The sequence below is a fragment of the Myotis brandtii genome, unplaced genomic scaffold, assembly GCF_000412655.1.
Source record: "Myotis brandtii unplaced genomic scaffold, ASM41265v1 scaffold470, whole genome shotgun sequence".
In the NCBI taxonomy this organism is placed as follows: Eukaryota; Metazoa; Chordata; class Mammalia; order Chiroptera; family Vespertilionidae; genus Myotis; species Myotis brandtii.
Genome location: NW_005367953.1, coordinates 553,281 through 572,400, shown reverse-complemented (window position 1 = coordinate 572,400; position 19,120 = coordinate 553,281). Strand labels below are relative to the sequence as shown.

Below are 19,120 nucleotides of genomic sequence, written 5' to 3'. Positions count from 1 at the left end.
GGTGAGTCTCTAGGGACTCAGACTCAAACGGGAGAAGCGGGATTGTCTGGCATCAGTTGGAAGGTAGCTTTCGCTCCGAGGTTTGCAGCGGTTCCTGGGGTTCTGAGAAGCAGAGCCTCTGGGAACGGGACTGAGAGGGGCTATAACCGCTCCCTCCGCCCGCCCTGCCCTGTTGATCCCGCCCCGCCCAAGCCCTGCGCAGAGCCATTTGCCGGATCGCCTCAGGCAAAGGCTAGATTAGCACCTCCCCAGAGGACAGAAGTTTTCCGCGGCAGACACAGCTGATTCACACAGCCAGTCGGCCTGGTGGTCAAATCCCTCTAGTATTAACTACAACAATCAAGGCTCAACTAGAACAAGACTGCGCACAAAGACCACTAGGGGGTGCACCAAGAAAGCATAAAAAATGCGGAGACAAAAAAACATGACAGAAATGGAGGATATAGAGCTAAAAAACGCAATTTTGAGGGCTTGCAATAAACTTTTGGAGAGCTTCACGAAAACTAATGAGACCCTCGATGCTATGATAAAGAAACTAGAAATTAAGCATACACGCTCTGAAATAAAGAATATTACACCCAATAGCAGACCAGAGGAGCGCAAGAATCAAGTCAAAGATTTGAAATGCGAAGAAGCAAAAAACACCCAACCGGAAAAGCAAAATGAAAAAAGAATCCGAAAATATGAAGATAGTGTAAGGAGCCTCTGGGACAGCTTCAAGCGTACCAACATCAGAATCATTGGGGTGCCAGAAGATGAGAGACAGCAAGATATTGAAAACCTATTTGAAGAAATAATGGCAGAAAACTTCCCCCACCTGGTGAAAGAAATGGACTTACAGGTCCAAGAAGCGCAGAGAACCCCAAACAAAAGGAATCCAAAGAGGACCACACCAAGACACATCATAATTAAAATGCCAAGAGCAAAAGACAAAGAGAGAATCTTAAAAGCAGCAAGAGAAAAAAAGTCAGTTACCTATAAGGGAGTACCCATACGACTGTCAGCTGATTTCTCAACAGAAACTTTGCAGGCCAGAAGGGAGTGGCAAGAAATATTCAAAGTGATGAATAGCAAGAACCTACAACCAAGATTACTTTATCCAGCAAAGCTATCATTCAGAATTGAAGGTCAGATAAAGAGCTTCACAGATAAGGAAAAGCTAAAGGAGTTCATCACCACTAAACCAGTATTATACGAAATGCTGAAAGGTATCCTTTAAGAGGAGGAAGAAGAAAAAGGTAAAGATACATATGATGAACAACAAACATGCATCTATCAACAAGTGAATCTAAGAATCAAGTGAATAAATAATCTGATGAACAGAATGAACTGGTTATAATAGAGAATCAGGGACATAGAAAGGGAATGGACTGACTATTCTTGGCGGGGAAAGGGGATGCGGGAAGAGATTGGACAAAAATCGTGCACCTATGGATGAGGACAGTGGGTGGGGAGTGAGGGCGGATGGTGGGGCGGGAACTGGGAGGAGGGGAGTTATGGGGGGAAAAAAGAGGAACAAATGTAATAATCTGAACAATAAAGATTTAATTTAAAAAAAAAGAATAAAATTGAAAATAGCCTCAAAATTTATATAACCTCAAGGGAAAATAAATTCAGAATCATAGTAGGATATTGTATTTGTAGCTTTTTCAATATTTTATAGAACAAACAAAAAATGTCAATGATATAGAATATTTGAATAATGCAATGAACAAGCTACTTGAACTCATGTACATATATAGGACACTACATCTAAAAACTGCAGAGTATCCATTTTTTTCTAGCACTTATGAAAATTCACAAAGATTATTGTTCCACTTAGGGAATTCCAGCAAATTTCAAAAGATTTAATTTATATGGATTATGGTCTCTGACAACAGTTTAATAAAGGTAAAAATACATTTTTTAGATGTCAGCTAGATCATTTCCTATGTATTTGGAAATAAAACATCTCTACATTTTCATGACTTAACAAAATATCAGAAATTAGAAAAAAGTTGAGCTGAATCATAATGAAAATGTTACATTTCAAAATGGGTAGACTCAGATAAGAACAGCTGAAAATTAGTGGGCTAAATATCCATTTCTATAGTGTTAATTTTAAAAAACAAACTCAGGGAATTAAAAGGAAGAAAATAATAAAAATCATAAATTTAAAAAACAGTAAACATTTAGTGCCAAAAGAGATAAAAATATGCTGTCAACTGAAACTAATACAAAATAATATTGAATGTATATTGTAATTGAAAATTTTTTTAGATATATAAAATATATAATTTTTTAAAAGTAAAAAAAAAAAAAATAGACTCAAAGCTAATATAAATTGACCTAATGTTTGGAACCTAAAGAAGGTTAATGCATTATTTGGGATCTTAAGGGTCTTGTTGTCCTGCCAGAGTACATTCACATTCTGAATAAAAGTAATTTGGGGAAAGTAAGTGTGATATTAACTGAGTTTTACATTCCTTACAGTTAATTTTCTCAATTCATTGAACTGATTGCATTAAAAATTGGTATTTATATTAAAAGCTCCTTTAGTAAAGCTGAGTCATTCCGAAGTAATCATCTCACAGAGTACAATGAAGAATATTTGTATTTTATTACTGGCTTGACTTAATTTTAATTTTCTGATATCTCAAATTCCCTGTCAGACTATAATCTATATATGTGAAAGCCTAATATGCTAAGTGTTCCACCGATTGGTCGACCACTCGACCAGTCACTATGATGCACACTGACCATGAGGGAGCAGACCATGAGCTTTGACCGGTAGGTTAGCTTGCTGCTGGGGTCTGGCCAATTGGGACTGGGCTAGAAGGGCTGGACACACTCTGGAGCCAACTTAGCATGGTCCCTCCCGGGCCTCTAAAATATTTCTTCTAATTAATTTCCTTTCAATGTGCATGAATTCATGCACTGGGCCTCTAGTAATGTCAATAATGCAGGAAGGCATGATTGTCTCCAATTTATTTAGAAAATTTCTGTTTTTCCATTCATGTTAGGTTTTTTCCAGTTTGGAAATGAAAAAAAAAGTACCTAATATCATATGAGTTCTGTCTTTTATCACTTCATTCACATATTGTTTTGTTACATAGCAGGCAATCAGAAAAAATTGGACCAGTAACTCTTTCATAATTGTGTGGAGAGATTTGATAAGTGTCTCTCAGAGAGAAATAAGCCTCTCAATGGAGATAGGATTTTATAAGTGAAGGAAAAAGAAAGCAGCAACACCTATTACCCAAATGCCCTTCTTGTGTGCTATACCTACTATTTAAATGCATAAGACTGAAGGGATATGTGTCCCATATATGCTCCCAAAGCAAACAATATAAAAAATTTGGTGACAACTCATTTAAGAAAAAAACCCAAGTAAAAGTTATGGACTGCCTTCTTTTCTACACCTAGGGAAGGAACAAACATGAAATCCCTAGAGGAAATAAAACTTGAAAAGGAGATGGGGAATGAATCTAAATTAAAAGGCAGCTGAAAAAAATATGGACATCAAAATAATAAGTCCTCCAAAATGGCCGGAACCAAAAACGAACTCACAGAAAGAGAAACTAAAAAAACAATCCCATTTACCATTCCAACAAAAAAGTTAAGATACCTAGGAATAAACTTAATTAATGAGGTAAAAGATATATACACAGAAAACTACAAGACATTGAAAAAAAGAGATAGAGAAAGATATAAACAAGTGGAAGAATATACCGTGTTCATGGATTAGTAGAATCAACATCATTAAAATGTTCATACTACCCAAAGCAATCTACAGATTCAATGCAATCCCCATTAAAATACCAACAGAATATTTTACAGACCTAGAACAAACTCCCAAAATTTATATGAAACAAAATGGCCAGGAAAATTTTAGAAAAACAATTTTCCATAGGTTCAAAAATTGCATTAATATTCTCCTTAAAAATAAGAGCTTAAAGAAGAGGAAATTGCAAGGAAAACATAAATTAACAAAAGGAGTTGGAAAATAGGCATGCTCAGCTAAAAAAAAAAAAAATCGATAAAGAAAAAAATGAAACTATTACAGAGATTAACACCACATTAAAGGACTTAAAAATAAACAGGACTGTAAACATTGTTAGGGAGCAAGAAGAATGTGATTAAGGGGTCACACAAACAATAAAAAGAGTATTCATATCCTATATAATAAAAGCCTAGCAACCAAACAGCGGAACGACCAGCTGACCAGTCGCTAATGACGCGCACTGACCACCAGGGGGCAGATGCTCAATGCAGGAACTGTTCCCTGGTGGTCAGTGCACTACCACAGTGGGAGGTGCCGCTTGGCTGACCAGGATGAGTGGCTGCTCCCCCTGCGAACCCCGGGCCAACAGGCAGGAACCCAGGCTGCAATCATCACCTCCTCACCCCAGGCTCCTCCTCTTTGCTTCCTGCTGCCTCCTCCGGACACCCGCAAGCCATGCAGCGCTGCCACTGGGCTCCCAGAACTGACCCTGGAGGCTGGGAGGCGGGTTCATGGCCGCAGGACTGAGGCCTACTATGCCTCCTCCCAGTGCTGTTGTCCCTGGGCCCGGCCCAACCGGGTCCCCTGGAGAGGTGAGTGCTCCAGCTCCACGGAAGATGCCGGACCAGGGAGCAACTGCTCAGAGGGCAGGTCCACAGCTGTTCAGCAGACCGGGATGAGCAGCACTCCCACAGCAAGCCGATCCCCGCAGGCCATGCCCCCTACCAGTGCACGAATCCTGTGCCCCAGGGCCTCTAGTAATAATATAAAACAAATTAACAAGATAGATTTTGGAAACAGACAATGATTTAACTGGTGTTCCTGCAGGGAAAAAAAAACAAACAGATCAAAGAGATAATAATTATTTGAAACCCAATAGAAGAAAACTTCCTTAAAATAAAGATTTGAATCATTAGCAAAAGAGCACATTTTATTCCAGGGATATGGTACAGAATGATCATCTGAAAAATATATCCTGGTGAAAATATCAAACGTAAATTAAAGAACCTTTGGCTATGCTGAGGCAGAAAAAGCAAAGGATACACGTAGTATAGGGTGAAAATGTACATGTGCATATTCACTTAGGAAGTAAAGTGTGGCACCTATTTTTTTATTTGTGTTATAACAGCCATTTTTTGTAACGTTGTGGAACCTCTTGAAGGCAAGGGAAATATAGAAATCCCTCTGGCTGAGACTTAATGCTCTGATCCTGGCGACTTCTAGAAGATGCTGTGATATATTTTAATTTCATTTGTATCATGAAATTACCCAATTTCTGACCATCAGGTCCCCTGTATCTGACAACAGGCACACTGAACAGTGATTTGGTGTGGAGTGAATGTCACCCATGCAGGTAGTTGCCAAATTAATTTAAAAGAAATAACACTAAAGCTGATAACACCAGTTGCTGGGCAAATTTTTCAAAATAGAAAGCATATTAAAACCGGAGAGAAGAGATTGGATAATGATCAGGGCTCTGTTCTTATTTGGCCAAATTGATAAATGCAGTTCTGGAACTTCTGGAATCATTCTTCTTACCAGTCATTAGGCAAGTGGCCAATATCCTGTTACTCAATTACAGACAAAGGCCAACAAGATGCAAGCTTGCATTTTAATAAAGAATCTTTATGTCTGGAATAACAATATGTTTTGCTTTGCAAACTCTCTCATTGGACCTCATCTTAAAATTGGATAAAACTAATTTCTACTTTATAGGGTGATTTAATGATTAAATTAAAAACTGCTCTTAAATCCTTAGCACAGTGGCTGGCGTACACTAAGTCAATATTAGTGATTGGGACCGGTGTCGAGCACCAGTAGCGGGTGCAAGCAGTGGCTCTGGTCATTCGGTCTATTTGCATATTAGCCTTTTATTACATAGGATTTGTTCATTTCTCACCTCCTTCTAGTCCTCCTCTTTTTTCTCTTTCTCTCCTATTTGTCCTTTCTTCCTATTTTTTCTCACTTCATTTTATTTCCTCTATTTTAGTTTACTATTTTCTAGTTCAGCTTAATAAGATTGCTTATTTATTTAATCAGGAAAAACCTCAATTTTCTTAACTATAAAGTGAGGGGGTTTGGATTGAGCCGATCTGTAATTCTCTCTCCCTGGTCAGATTTTAGTGGATCTATGAATTGGCATGACATGGTAACAATGGCCATTTCAGGAGTGAGGGCAGCTGGAAATATTTGGGGACAAGGAAAGATGTCCAATAAGCTTGATACCCAATGTGATCAGGACGTTCCAACTAATTTCCCGTCTCACACCACAGTAGTGCACGGAAGTATTGAGTGTTGCATTAGGGACGTTAGGTAAAAGGCCTGGGGAAAGGTCGAAGTAAGTGTCAGATAACAAGTACTTTCTAGGCACCTGGTCCCTTTTCAAGGGACTGTAAATTAAAAATAGACAATAAACTCCTTATATTCACATAGTTTACATTTTAGTTCTATTAAAACTTTCCCCTTCAAGGGATGTTTTGAATGACTGCAAAAAAGAGAAGGCAAGGAAGTGGTCCTCTTCCCTGTAGGTAGTCGAGTATGTAGTTGGGTGCAGGGATCGCTTGCATTCTCTCATTCAGGATTAACATTAGTCATGTTTGCCAAGGTGTAATGGGCAACAAGAAAGAAATGAAAGTAAATGCCAGCACATGAGTCTGTTTACTAATACCTTCAATTTTGATGTTCAAATATTTAATTTTGCATCAGTAAAGAGTCCGTGTTTTAATAAATCCACATTCTAATTCACTGTTTCAATTGAATATAAAATCTTCTACCCACAGATATCACTGCACAAATAACTAGATCTTGTTTTCGTTTGATTTTGTTTTTGCAGCTTTTTTTCACTTTTGACTTGATAAAGTATGATTTCCAGAAAGACGAGCCCATTAGAAATGAACAGGGCTGGTGTAGTCATGTAAAAAAAGGTAAGATTCTTATATTTGAAGATGTCACCTGAGGCAAGGTTTCTGAATTTCCTTTTAAATTTAAATTTAGAAAAGAAAGAATGATTATTTCTAACAGGTAATATGACTTAACTGGAATTTCAATGTCGGTAGAATGGCTTAATTATTAGATGTTAGATGCCACAAATGAATCTCTCAGATGCTAAATTATTAAAATTTTAAAGGGATTACTGTTGGCTTCATATTTTTCTTAATCCACCATTTACTTCTGCTTTGCGACAGTGGCATATGTCCAATGTCCTATATCACCAACATTAAAATGAATGACTTAATTTAACATTCTAGGTGTAGTGGAGAATCGGGCAGACTTTAATTTAAATCTGGGCTTTCACATTTAGAAACTGTACTGCTTTGGGAAGGTCACCCAACCTGTCTGAGTCTTATTTTTTTCATATGTAGAGTAGAGGTGACAATACTCATTTCATGAGGTTATTGTTGACAAGTATTTGAGATGATGTATGCAAAGCCCTGCAGAGGGCCAGGCATGCGGCTTGTCACCCTTCTCTTCTCCCTTTCACTCCTCCTCCTCCACCAAGGTAGACTTTCTTATAATTTTTAGTTAGAAATTTTTGGGGTTTTTTTTTATCCTCACCAGAGGATATTTTTCCATTGATTTTTAGAGAGAATGGGAGGGAGGGAGAGAGAGAGAAACATCAATGTGAGAGAGAGACGTCAATTGATTGCCTCCTGCCAATGCCCCGACCAGGGATGGGGATCAAACCTGCAACCAAAGTATGTGTCCTTGACCAGGAATCAAACCCGGGACCCTTCATTCCACAGGCCGGTGCTCTATCCAGCTAGGGCTCTAACCAGCTAGGGCTTTAGTTAGAAATTTTAATGAAAGCAAGTGCCCCAATTAACTTTCTGCTGCATATCATCAATCTAGAAAATTAAATGTAGAGATGTGCCCTTAAAATTGTTTAGCAGACCAGACTGAATAAATCAGGCCAAACTTACATTTTACTGCCTCAGAATATGTTTAAACTATATTTCAGAGATGATTTCCTTTAAATCTTTACTTCAGATGTGGAGGTAAATGTTGCAAAACTGATTTTTGTTTTGTTTTTCCTGGCAGCTGAAAGTATAGGAAAAAAATACAAATCTTATCTATTAAAAAACAAGATTTCCCAATCCTCTGAACTTCAAGCCTGAGGATATTTATCAAATATCTTTCCCTAATTGAACTCTATAGATAGTATTCAAAAGAAAAGTCATTTCTAAGGAACTTCATTTCAATACACCTTGCTAGTTAATGTGTAGTTTCTTTTTTACTTTTTTTTTTTTTTACAATTACAGTAATATCTGATATTGGAACTTGAATCCCAGAACTGCTTATTACGATTTTGCAGTTCTAATTAAAGGTTACTAAATAGTTTATTTTCCCATTAAGGCATTATGTCTTGCATAAATTGCCTGTAAATGACAGATAAAAATACACTATGGCCTTTCAAGCATTTGCAATAATTGATTTCTAGAGAAGAAACTGTCACTTGTGTCCTGAAAAAGAAAAACAACATAAAATTTGAGGGGAATGTGAGGCTTGAAAATTCTGAATTATAGGGAATGCAGCCTGGTGGAATATGCAGTGAGAAGAGGCTTTGCAGTCAGGGTGTCCTGGTTAAAAATTCCAACCCCCACAGTTGGCTGCGTGTGACACTGGGCAAATTACTTTTTCTTCCTCCGTTTTTTCAACTGTAAAATGAAGATTATAGGAGGGCCTGTCTTACAGGTTTGTGATGAGAATCCAGTGGGATACATATGTAAAGTGTTCAGAATAGTAACTGGTACCCAGAAATTGCTCAGTAAGTGTAATAATGAAGTTGATTATGACGATGATAATGATGGTGATGGTGATGCTGGGGTTGGTAATGACAATGACCAGGAGGGGCCTCTGCTGCAGCAAAACAGGCTTGTGTGGCCACTGGTTTGTGTGTCTTTAGAAGCCAGAATGCCCAGGAGTAGGAGTAATTGACAGTTGAATAGAAAGTTTAAAAAAAAAAAGCTGGAATATAACCCATTTAACGCATCACAAAGACGTTCACTCGCTTCACAAGGGGCAAAGCCAGTCACCAAAAGCCTTGAAATCGTCCGGGGCAGTGATTGCTGCTCTCCCTTGTCGTCCACCCTTCTCTCGGAAGTAGTTTTTCCCCTTGCAGATTGCTGGCCAAAATCTGGATTCATTTGAATAAATGTTATTGAAAAATTATTTTTGATAATGTGTCTAAAGTAAAACTAATACATTTCCTGTTTCATCTCTTGCCCATCAAGGATTTCCAGACTAACATACCAGAGGAATAAAACATTTTCCTAAACTTCTAATAACATATTAATTATATCAGAGATAGTATTATACAAAAACCTTGTTGCAAAAATCATTGAGACTTGAATTTGAGTACTAGGTTCATTCCTTTCTATCTGTTGGACTCTGGTAAATGACGTTACCCTTTTGGTCCCTAGTTTCTTCCCTGTGAAATAGGGATTGTAATTATCAATTTCAAAGCATTTCTGTGAAGAATAAACAAAATGGCAGTGTTGGGGCTTGCTACATAGTAAGTGCCCAGTAAATATTACTGTTATCATCGCCTTTTAAAAATTATTATTATGGTTGTTATTTATAGAATTTCCATTATTAGCAGTGGTAAAATCTGCATAATCCAAAAGAAAAGTAGCCACTGTTCTATCTAGCCAAGATGTAAAATAAATTTATTTTCTTCACATTCCATTTCCTTTTTGTTAGTTTTCCCAAACTAATTTGCATTTGTGGCAGTCCATGAAAAGATGTGCTGGTTGTACTCGGAGCACCCAGAGTAAATGATGTTAAATATAATAAAATAAGTTCAGAGGAAAGGAAGATAGGCAACACAAGTTGTGTTGGTCAGATGTAAATTAGGTGTTTGCATGGTGTGTATAATAATCGTTTTAATCCAGTCACTAAAGATGCCTTTCTCTCACAGGAGAACCTGGACTTCTCATTTCTCGAGTGAATGAAAAGAATCCCTTCTTTGGTTATGTTGGGAATAAAAAGCACACTGAAAAGAAATTGTTATGTGATGTTTTCAAGAAGGGAGATGTTTACTTTAACACAGGAGACTTAATGGTCCAAGATCATGAGAATTTTCTCTATTTTCATGACCGTATTGGAGACACTTTCAGGTATGAGACATCAGCGGTTACACTGCCTGTTCTGATTATGAACTGTGCTCTGAGCAGGACTCTAGGGAAGCATTATAGACCACAGGCCCTTTACCTTCAGGGCAGACTCAATCATGTCTCCCCATTTAAAAATCTACCAGCCATCTGTTTCTAGATTGAAATATAAGTAAAATTTTGATGTCAATTTTTATAATTATTTTAACAAATCCATTTGGTCCAAATTAGTAAGCTCCTTTTTCTTAGAATATCAAACAGGTACACAGATCTGAAGTCTAAATGGTAGGGTTAAAACCAATTTGGTCAAATATGGTCTACTTCTTGACCTAGTGATAAAGATAATGAAACAGCAACATTTCCCTTTCTAGATTTTCTTTCTTAATACTTAAGATTATTTTAGGCTTATGACTTTATGTTACTTTCCTAATCAATGACTATAGGACAGTGAAGGACAGACAATAGACATTCAAAAATTGCTTGAATGAATAAATGAATTATACTTCCTCACTTTCTTGTACCAAGTTAGGAGCTCACACTATTTAAAATTATTTTAAGCCCTGTTGGCATGATTTAGTAGTTGAACGTCAACCTCTGAACCTGGAGGTCATGGTTTGATTCCTGGTCAGGGCACATGCCCAGGTGTGGGCTCAATCCCCAGTGTGGGGCATGCAGGATCAATTATTCTCTCCATCGTTGATGTTTCCCTTCCTCCCTGAAATCAATTAAAATTTATTTTAATTAGAGTAAAATATCTATTCCTATGCACTGAAAGAGCCAAATGGATTAATCCCTAGAAATCAAAAGGGTTCAGTACAGTGAAAGACAACTAAGTACAGCTTTCCTTTCAGTTTTTTCTATCTGTCATTAGAGATAGGGGACATTTTCTACTTAACTGTTATTGTATTACAAAATAAAAAGGATTATCATGATTTTATTTTTATGACATATTATAAAAAACATTTTACAGTAAGCAACTTATACCAATGAGACATAAAGTAATTTTAACTGAAAAATAGATACTGGATTTTGTTGAGTTATCAACAAAGTGCTTCCTTAGAATATGTATTTTGTTTTGAAAACTGCCATTATTTTCCGTTACTAGGTGCTTGCACAGAACCAAGTGCAAGGCACTAAAACTAAAATTGGGTACCTAATTCTTCAAATATAGGTGTACTAACTGGAACTTGTTTTTTATTTAGATGGAAAGGAGAAAACATTGCAACCACAGAGGTTGCTGATATTATTGGAATGTTGGATTTCATACAAGAGTCAAACGTATATGGTGTGGTAGTGCCAGGTATGAATATATTTTGGGTTTGGGGAGGATTCTCAGAGAGAATTGCCAACTTTCTTTAGTTTTGCAATTCAACATTTCTTACTAAATATATATAGATTAGTTATCTCAGTCTTGTCATGGCAAATAATGCCCTAGGGCCGTGGTCGGCAAACTGCGGCTCGCGAGCCACATGCGGCTCTTTGGCCCCTTGAGTGTGGCTCTTCCTAAGCCTTAGGAGTACCCTAATTAAGTTAATAACAATGTACCTACCTATATAGTTTAAGTTTAAAAAATTTGGCTCTCAAAAGAAATTTCAATCGTCGTACTGTTGATATTTGGCTCTGTTGACGAATGAGTTTGCCGACCACTGCCCTAGAGCAAGCTAACCAATTTTATGGCCACATCAAGGGAAAAGTACCCATTGAAATTTTTATGATTTTTGCTTTTTATTTTAGTATGGGTTGATTTTCTCCCCATTGAATTTTAATATATGTGTTTATTTTTAAGCAGACCTCAAATACTCTGGTCAGTGACTCACTGCTTTTCAATAGTCTATTATTTTTCTCTTTGAGACTGGAGTTTATACATGCCACTAAACAGAAACGTGTTCTAGTTTAAATGTTTAAGAACACTGACTTGTAGTTAAGTCGAACCTTTTAAAAATTATTTTTAAATTGTTTGGCCTCATTTATCTTTATAAATATGCATGTGAGGGTTGTATCATGATGGTGGAAATGGCAAATAAAAGTGACCACCTGGAAATCACAAGACTCTTCACTGTCTTTTTTTTTTTTAACTAATGACAGTATTGTCTAACTAATGTTTGTAATGTTTGCATGGAGATGTAGGGGTGGGGGTGAGAGTGTGGACAGGGGAGCAGAGGAAGGGGTGTTTACTCTAATAGCTAGCCACTGGGTGTTGGAGAAATGCTGCGGAGACTCCAGTCCCCTGGAAATATCTATGGGTGGCATGATACGCAGAAGCGATATGTGGATTTAGTTAGGACAATACCAGCCTCTAAATAAAGACATGCCCTCTATTTTTTGCATTGATGCTTATTACGGACATTTCTCTTCTTAATACATATTTCTTCTTAATATTTTATATTAGTGGTGGTAAGATGCAAATTATGTGTCATGTATGGTGTTTTCCATTCCATCTATTTCATTATTGTAGTGTAGCTATTTAGGATTAGACTCTACCCTTCCTTGTTCCTAAATTATTTCTGGGGAGTAGATCATATGCTCAGGGAAGGACCCATTCATTTACGTCACTGTCGCATTGTCATTGCTGCAATAAATGTAATGTCTCCCTTTACAACAATTACTATGCAATCAACAGGACTATTTTTAAAATGCACCTAGTACTTGTAAATGGACTCTATTTCAAACTTCTTTTTCAGATTGTGAAGGAAAAACAGGAATGGCCTCTATTACTTTAAAACCAAATAAGTCTTTAGACTTGGAAAAAGTTTATGAACAAGTTGTAACATTCCTACCAGCTTATGCCTGCCCACGATTTTTAAGAATTCAGGTAATTTTACTTACCCATTAAATTTAAAACCAGAAATTCAGGAGATTAATTATAAAATAACATTTTATCTTTTAGCTCATATGTGCATTTTATTTATATTAGAGAATTTGAAGAGCAATGAAAAGCCGTGGCATGTTAATTTATGCCATATTTGACACCTAATTATAGAAGGGGAGCATGATGAAATGCTAGGATGTATTTGTCTTTGTCCTAATTGTAGAATTGCTCCCTCCCTGTTTAGTCAAGATCTCAGAGCAAAAAATGATGGTCCCAGAGACAGTGACAAGCTGAAAACCACATTTTACACGTGCCTTCTGAGGACATTTAGTGCTATGTGCCTAAAATGGGGTTCCACCAAGCTGACATCAAGGTGTCTATAGGAGGTGTACAGAACATAAAGGGAATTGGCTTTAAGCAGTTTTGCTTTTAATCTTTGTCCTCATTCTGTCCAAAATATCATGTAAATGAAATACATATTTATGACAGTTCAGATGATATGTCCCATTGGCCAAGCAATGACTTGGCTATAAGGAATGCCACAAAACCCCTCTGGGATTTCATATTTTGGAGGAATTCTGCATTTATTTGTTTTGAGAAATGGGCTTTTTCTCTTGTTAGGTAACTAGACTAAAACACAATAAAAATAAAAACACATTTATTCAGCTACTGGGTAATTTTGCTTGCTCATTTCATCAGCCATTCATCTACTTAATATTGTGCTTTAAATGAAATTTCCCAAAGCTAGTACTCATCATCTCTTAACATCCAATCATGGAATTTTTCCGGGTACATTTATCATATTGATATTATATTTCTAATAGAGTGAGAGATGGGGTCATATTTATTTTTAAAGCAATTGCTGAGCAATCCTTATGGTCAAGTCAATGCTTGGCCAATGGGACATATCATCTGACCTGTCATAAATACATATTTCATTTACATATTTTTCTTTTAAGAGCTTTTACATACATCATCTCAGATTATTTTCATATCACCTGAAATACTAAAGGTAAGTAAATATGAAGCAGAAATAACACATTTTTAATTGAAAAAATTTTTAGATACTTGTAGATTCACTTGCAGTTGTAAGAAATAATACAGAAAAGATCCTGTGTACTGTTTACTTGGTTTCCTCCTATGGTAACATTTTTCAAAACTGATATTGACATTGATACAATTTGCCCATCTTTTTAAACTTTTCTGTTTTACTTGTACTGGTGTGCGTGTGCATGCGTGTGTGTGTGTGTGTGTGTGTGTGTGTGTGTGCGCGCGCGCGCGCGCGCGCGTGTGTGTGTTATAGGGGAGGAAGAAATGTTCCTCTAGCCTAGGTTCTTCCAGCTGGTCTAATAATTAAATTGACATGAGACAGATTACCAAGAGAAAATAACCAAATTTTATACATACATACATACATCTGAGAACCCCACATACCTGAGAGAGTCAGAGGCCCCACATACATGAGAGCTTTAGCGACAGAAAGTTAAAATGAGGTACAGGTGGCATACTGAGCTAAGGATGAGGTAAGGTGCATTGGGGCTTCACAGAGGAAGAAGGTCATTTTCAGGACAACAAGAAGAGCAGGCGTTCAGTAATTAGAAATTTTCCCTGCCATATAGATAGGTCATAAAATGTTATTTCTGGTGATAACTTATCATGGGCAAGGCCCCTAATTTAAGTTCTTTAAGGGAGAGGTAAAAGTTTCTCATGAATCCTCAGGGTCTCATTTGCCTTCAAAATAATTAACATGCCAAAGTGGCATACCTTTGGGAGGCTTGTTCTTAACCCCTTCCGTCTTCAGTTCCATACACTTTTATTAGCTGTATAGCTTTATGCATCAATGACCACAGTCAGGATATGAACAATTTCAATTGTGGTCCTTTTATGACCACACCCAGCTCCCTCCTGCCCCTCCCTATTCCACTAGAAACAATGTATTTTAATGAAGTAGGAAGTTGAGAAATCATAATATTTTAAACATTTTCTCCTGGGACTACTTAAATTCATTGTTATTAAATAGAAGAAGTATTTTGGCATAGGACTACTCTAGAAGACTAAATCAGTGTTATACAAATTTAGAAAATATTTTAGCATCATTAAGCACCTAAAAGTACTTGGGCCATGACTGTAGTGTTTATTACAGTATTTACTATAGTTAGAATAATGCATGACACTTAGTTGTCAAAATATTTATTTAATAAATGAATTATGATCTGATATAAGCAAAAGAATAAGTTACTTCTGACAAAATGAATAAAACAATTATTTTATTAAAAATCTGTTTCGCACAAATTTTAAAAGAATTCTCCTGCCAATAAATTTACAAAAAAAATTAAAATGTTTTATTATTTAATATGGCTGGGAAGAAATTAAATTGGTCCTTTCATTCTGAAACACAAATTGTTATAACCTCTCTAGGAAGCAATTTGCTAAATATGTGATCAGACTATTAGAATTTGCATATATTTTGCCTTAGTAATTTTATTCCCAGAAATGTATCCTTAGGAACTAATCAGAGGTTCTGAGATGACAGTGTTGGGTAGGAGAGGGGAGAGAAGGCATGAGAGCAGGGAAGGAGGTTCAAAGAGAAGTTGAGTCTGGAATTCGTTTAGAAGTATAAATCAAAGCGACCAAGTTACTCATAGGACTTTATATGGACCTCTACATGTCATCTGATTTAAAACAAGGATGCTTTTCCATGCTTGAAAGTGCCACAGAGATTCACTCATATCTCCTTTAAATCCCTTAAAGCAGAGCTTCTTCTTTTTTTAAAAAATATATATATTTTTATTGACTTCAGAGAGGAAGTGAGAGAGCGAGAAACATCAATGATGAGAGAGAATCATTGATTGACTGCCTCCTGCGCGCCCCCTACTGAGGATTGAGCCCGCAACCTGGACATTTACCCTTGACTGGAATCGAACCCGGACCCTTCAGTCCTCAGGCTGACGCTCTGTCCACTGAACCAAACCAGCTAGGGCAAGCAGAGCTTCTTATAAACTCCACATACCTGAGTCAGAGGCCCCAGGTACATGAGAGCTTTAGCGACAGAAAGTTAAAGTGATTCACTCATATCTCCTTTAAATCTCTTAAAGCAGAGCTTCTTAAACTTTCTAGATTCATGGTATCTTTAGTGTCTCAGTAATTATTTTATGACACTCTTGACCCAAAACAAGTACCTAAACATTCATTTATTCAGTGGTTAGGCCAAAACAAATTAGTAAGTATTTGGGTCTAACAAATTAGTTGCCATTTGAAAAAATAATGCATATAAATTGAAAGAAAAATACTTTTATTTCATTTTCAAATCACCACAGAAATAAAGATGTGTACGTTTGGTACTGCACAACTCTTCAAACTTTGGAATTAGATTGGACTGAACAAGCCCAACCTAATTCCACGTTATACATTGATTTGGATTTGCTTTTTATCACAGCTCCACTGAAAACTCTGTTTCACAAAGACATGACATTTCAGAAATGAATGTAACACAAACTAATATTGAGCTAGTTGTTTCCAAGTGGTGACTGACAGATGTCACTGGGTTTATTTTGAAAATTTAAGATATTCCGTGGAGACCCTAGAAATTCATTTAGGTACCACAATGCACCTCAGTGTATAGCTTGGAAACTCGAGTTCTAGATCATTCTTTACTCCCCTTGGTTCTTATAGTAATCTGCCTTATGGAATAGATACCTGTCTTTTACAATCTTTATCTTCGTGTTTAATAGCATTCTCTGTACATAATACTGTATTGACATTGAACTGAAGAGATAAACCTATGTGTCTTAGCCATATTTATAATCCGTGTAATCAGTTATTGACTATGCTCATAATTTTTATATGTTGAATAAAGTTCACAGCTAAATTAAGCTAACGATTTAAATGTGTAGAGGCCAATTTTTTAATTTCTAACGTTAAATTATTAGTGGTAAATAAAGATGGCCATTGGGTATGAAAATGTTGTAACTCTTGTAGTCTGCATTGTTAACCATGTTACTTTTGTGTTATGTATAATATTAAATGATTCCACTGATCCCGGTAATTGCTCTATAGGAAAAGATGGAAACAACAGGGACATTCAAACCAAAGAAGTTTCAGTTGGTGCAAGAAGGATTCAGTCCATTGAAAATTTCTGATCCACTTTACTTCATGGATAACTTGAAAAAAACTTATGTTCCATTGACCAAAGAGCTTTATGATCAAATAATGTTGGGTGAGATCAAACTTTAACAGCGTTTTCAAATGCTTCCTTAGGAGAGGTGAGAGGAGAGTATGTGGTTCTTCAGCATGAAATGGAGGAAAGGAACTGACATTCATTAAGCGTGTGCGGTATTTCCTTATTATGCAATAGCGTTTCTTTAATTAAGAACTTTAATTTGCTTTAATAACAAAATTTAATTAATTATCTTTTTTACCTATATGGGGATTCAGTGCATAACTAAATATTTGCCTTAATCACAAAACTCTTAAATAACAAATAAGTAGCTATTGTCTCTAGATACTTACTAAAAATGTACTTTTTAACATTTAAAGTTTCTAGTTTTGAATAATTTCTTAAATTACTCAAATATTTAATTTTTATGTGCCCTGTCCTGTAATTCAATAAAATCATCTTCATTAATATGTTTTGAGGTTCTGTTCTGATGTTTTGAATGATAAATTTACAGTCAAAGGAACCTGACCGACTAAATGCATGCACTCCCATCTTCCTCATCTTAAGCTCACATTAAAATGGTAGAAGAAATATAAAACTTCAAAGCAGGAAAACAGGTAAGTCCAAAGGATTTGGGGATTTTTGAAGATATATAAATGGGATCAAATTCACAATAAAATCCAATAGAGCTGTAGAAACCACTAATAATACATGAAAAGAATAGACTAGACAGTGATGGCGAACCTTTTGAGCTCGGCGTGTCAGCATTTTGAAAAACCCTCACTTAACTCTGGTGCCGTGTCACATATAGAAATTTTTTGATATTTGCAACCATAGTAAAACAAAGATTTATATTTTTGATATTAATTTTATATATTTAAATGCCATTTAACAAAGAAAAATCAACCAAAAAAATGAGTTTGCGTGTCACCTCTGACACGCGTGTCATAGGTTCGCCATCACTGGACTAGAATAACAGGTATTGACACCAAGATCAGAGGTAGAACGGGCACTGCGTGCGGCAGGTTTGTGAGTGGTTAAATGGGAAATGTCCTACAAGGATAGTGCAATTAGCACAACTGTACTTCTCTCAATCAAGAAGCACCAGGCTCCAGTGTTTGCTTCAAGTTGGAACCACGAGAATGACTCTCTTAACAAAGTGAACTTTCTCCCATAGGAGGGGATTATTTGTTATTTATTCCTCCACAAATATGTGTCACATCTGAGAAGTATATGCAGAGGCCCTAGCATAGGAAAGAATTTGGCATGCTGGGTGAACAGAGAAGGCCAGTACTCCAAGTGGCTGGAGCGTAGTACATGCAGAGGAGAAAACTCGACTGGAAGATGAACCTGTAAGCAAAGTGTTGGGATTTTATTTCAAGTGCAATGAGAAGCAATGGAAATAGTTTAATCATGGAAGAGACACGGTTAGAAGGATTATGCCAACTGTTGTGTGGGAATCAGATTGGGAAATGAGGTTAATGTGGAAATAAACTAATTAGAATTACTCGTTTTGGTGAGTTCTATGTGTCATCTTGGGTAGCCTGTGGTGTGTCTAGTTGTTTGGGCAAACACTAGTCCAGATGTTGCTGTGAATGTATTTCATAGCTTACCCTAGAGATTTCTTGACTCGCCAGCCCTTTCAATCGTATGAGCCAATTCCTTTAAAGGTAGATAATCTTATTGATTCTGTTTCTTTGGAGAACCCTGATTGATACACTGTTATCGTGGTGCAGGCGAGAGATAAAATTGGAGTAGTGATAAAGAAAAAACACAAGCATACAGATTCAAGATATAGTCTCTACGTATAATTGACTAGATTTAATAATAGATTGGATAAGGAGTTAAGAGAAAGGAAGCGAATTACCTCTTAGGTTTCTATTTAAACAACTAAGTGGGTAGTGATTTTATTCACTGAAATGAAGGTAACTGGGGAACAATAAGTATTTGGGTGGTGAGGGTAGTGGGAATCCGTTCTGCTTTGTCCAGGTTAACACTGAGATAGCCACCGATAGCCAAGTATATACCTGACCTTGTGAATATGTGATTCTAGAGTTCAGTGG

The 19,120-nt window shown here is 36.6% G+C and overlaps 1 protein-coding gene across 1 annotated transcript in view; it reads left to right on the top strand.

The window, feature by feature from the left end:
• Window positions 1-17,527, top strand: part of SLC27A6 (solute carrier family 27 (fatty acid transporter), member 6) — a 52,844-nt gene extending 35,317 nt beyond the window's left edge. The window contains exons 6-10 of the mRNA XM_005875834.2: window positions 6,816-6,906; window positions 9,900-10,098; window positions 11,295-11,392; window positions 12,774-12,904; window positions 16,958-17,527. Of these exons, the coding sequence (XP_005875896.1) occupies window positions 6,816-6,906; window positions 9,900-10,098; window positions 11,295-11,392; window positions 12,774-12,904; window positions 16,958-17,134 (696 nt within the window). The 3' untranslated portion in view covers window positions 17,135-17,527. The remainder of the gene's footprint in view (window positions 1-6,815; window positions 6,907-9,899; window positions 10,099-11,294; window positions 11,393-12,773; window positions 12,905-16,957) is intronic.
• The last annotated feature ends 1,593 nt before the right edge of the window (window positions 17,528-19,120 follow it).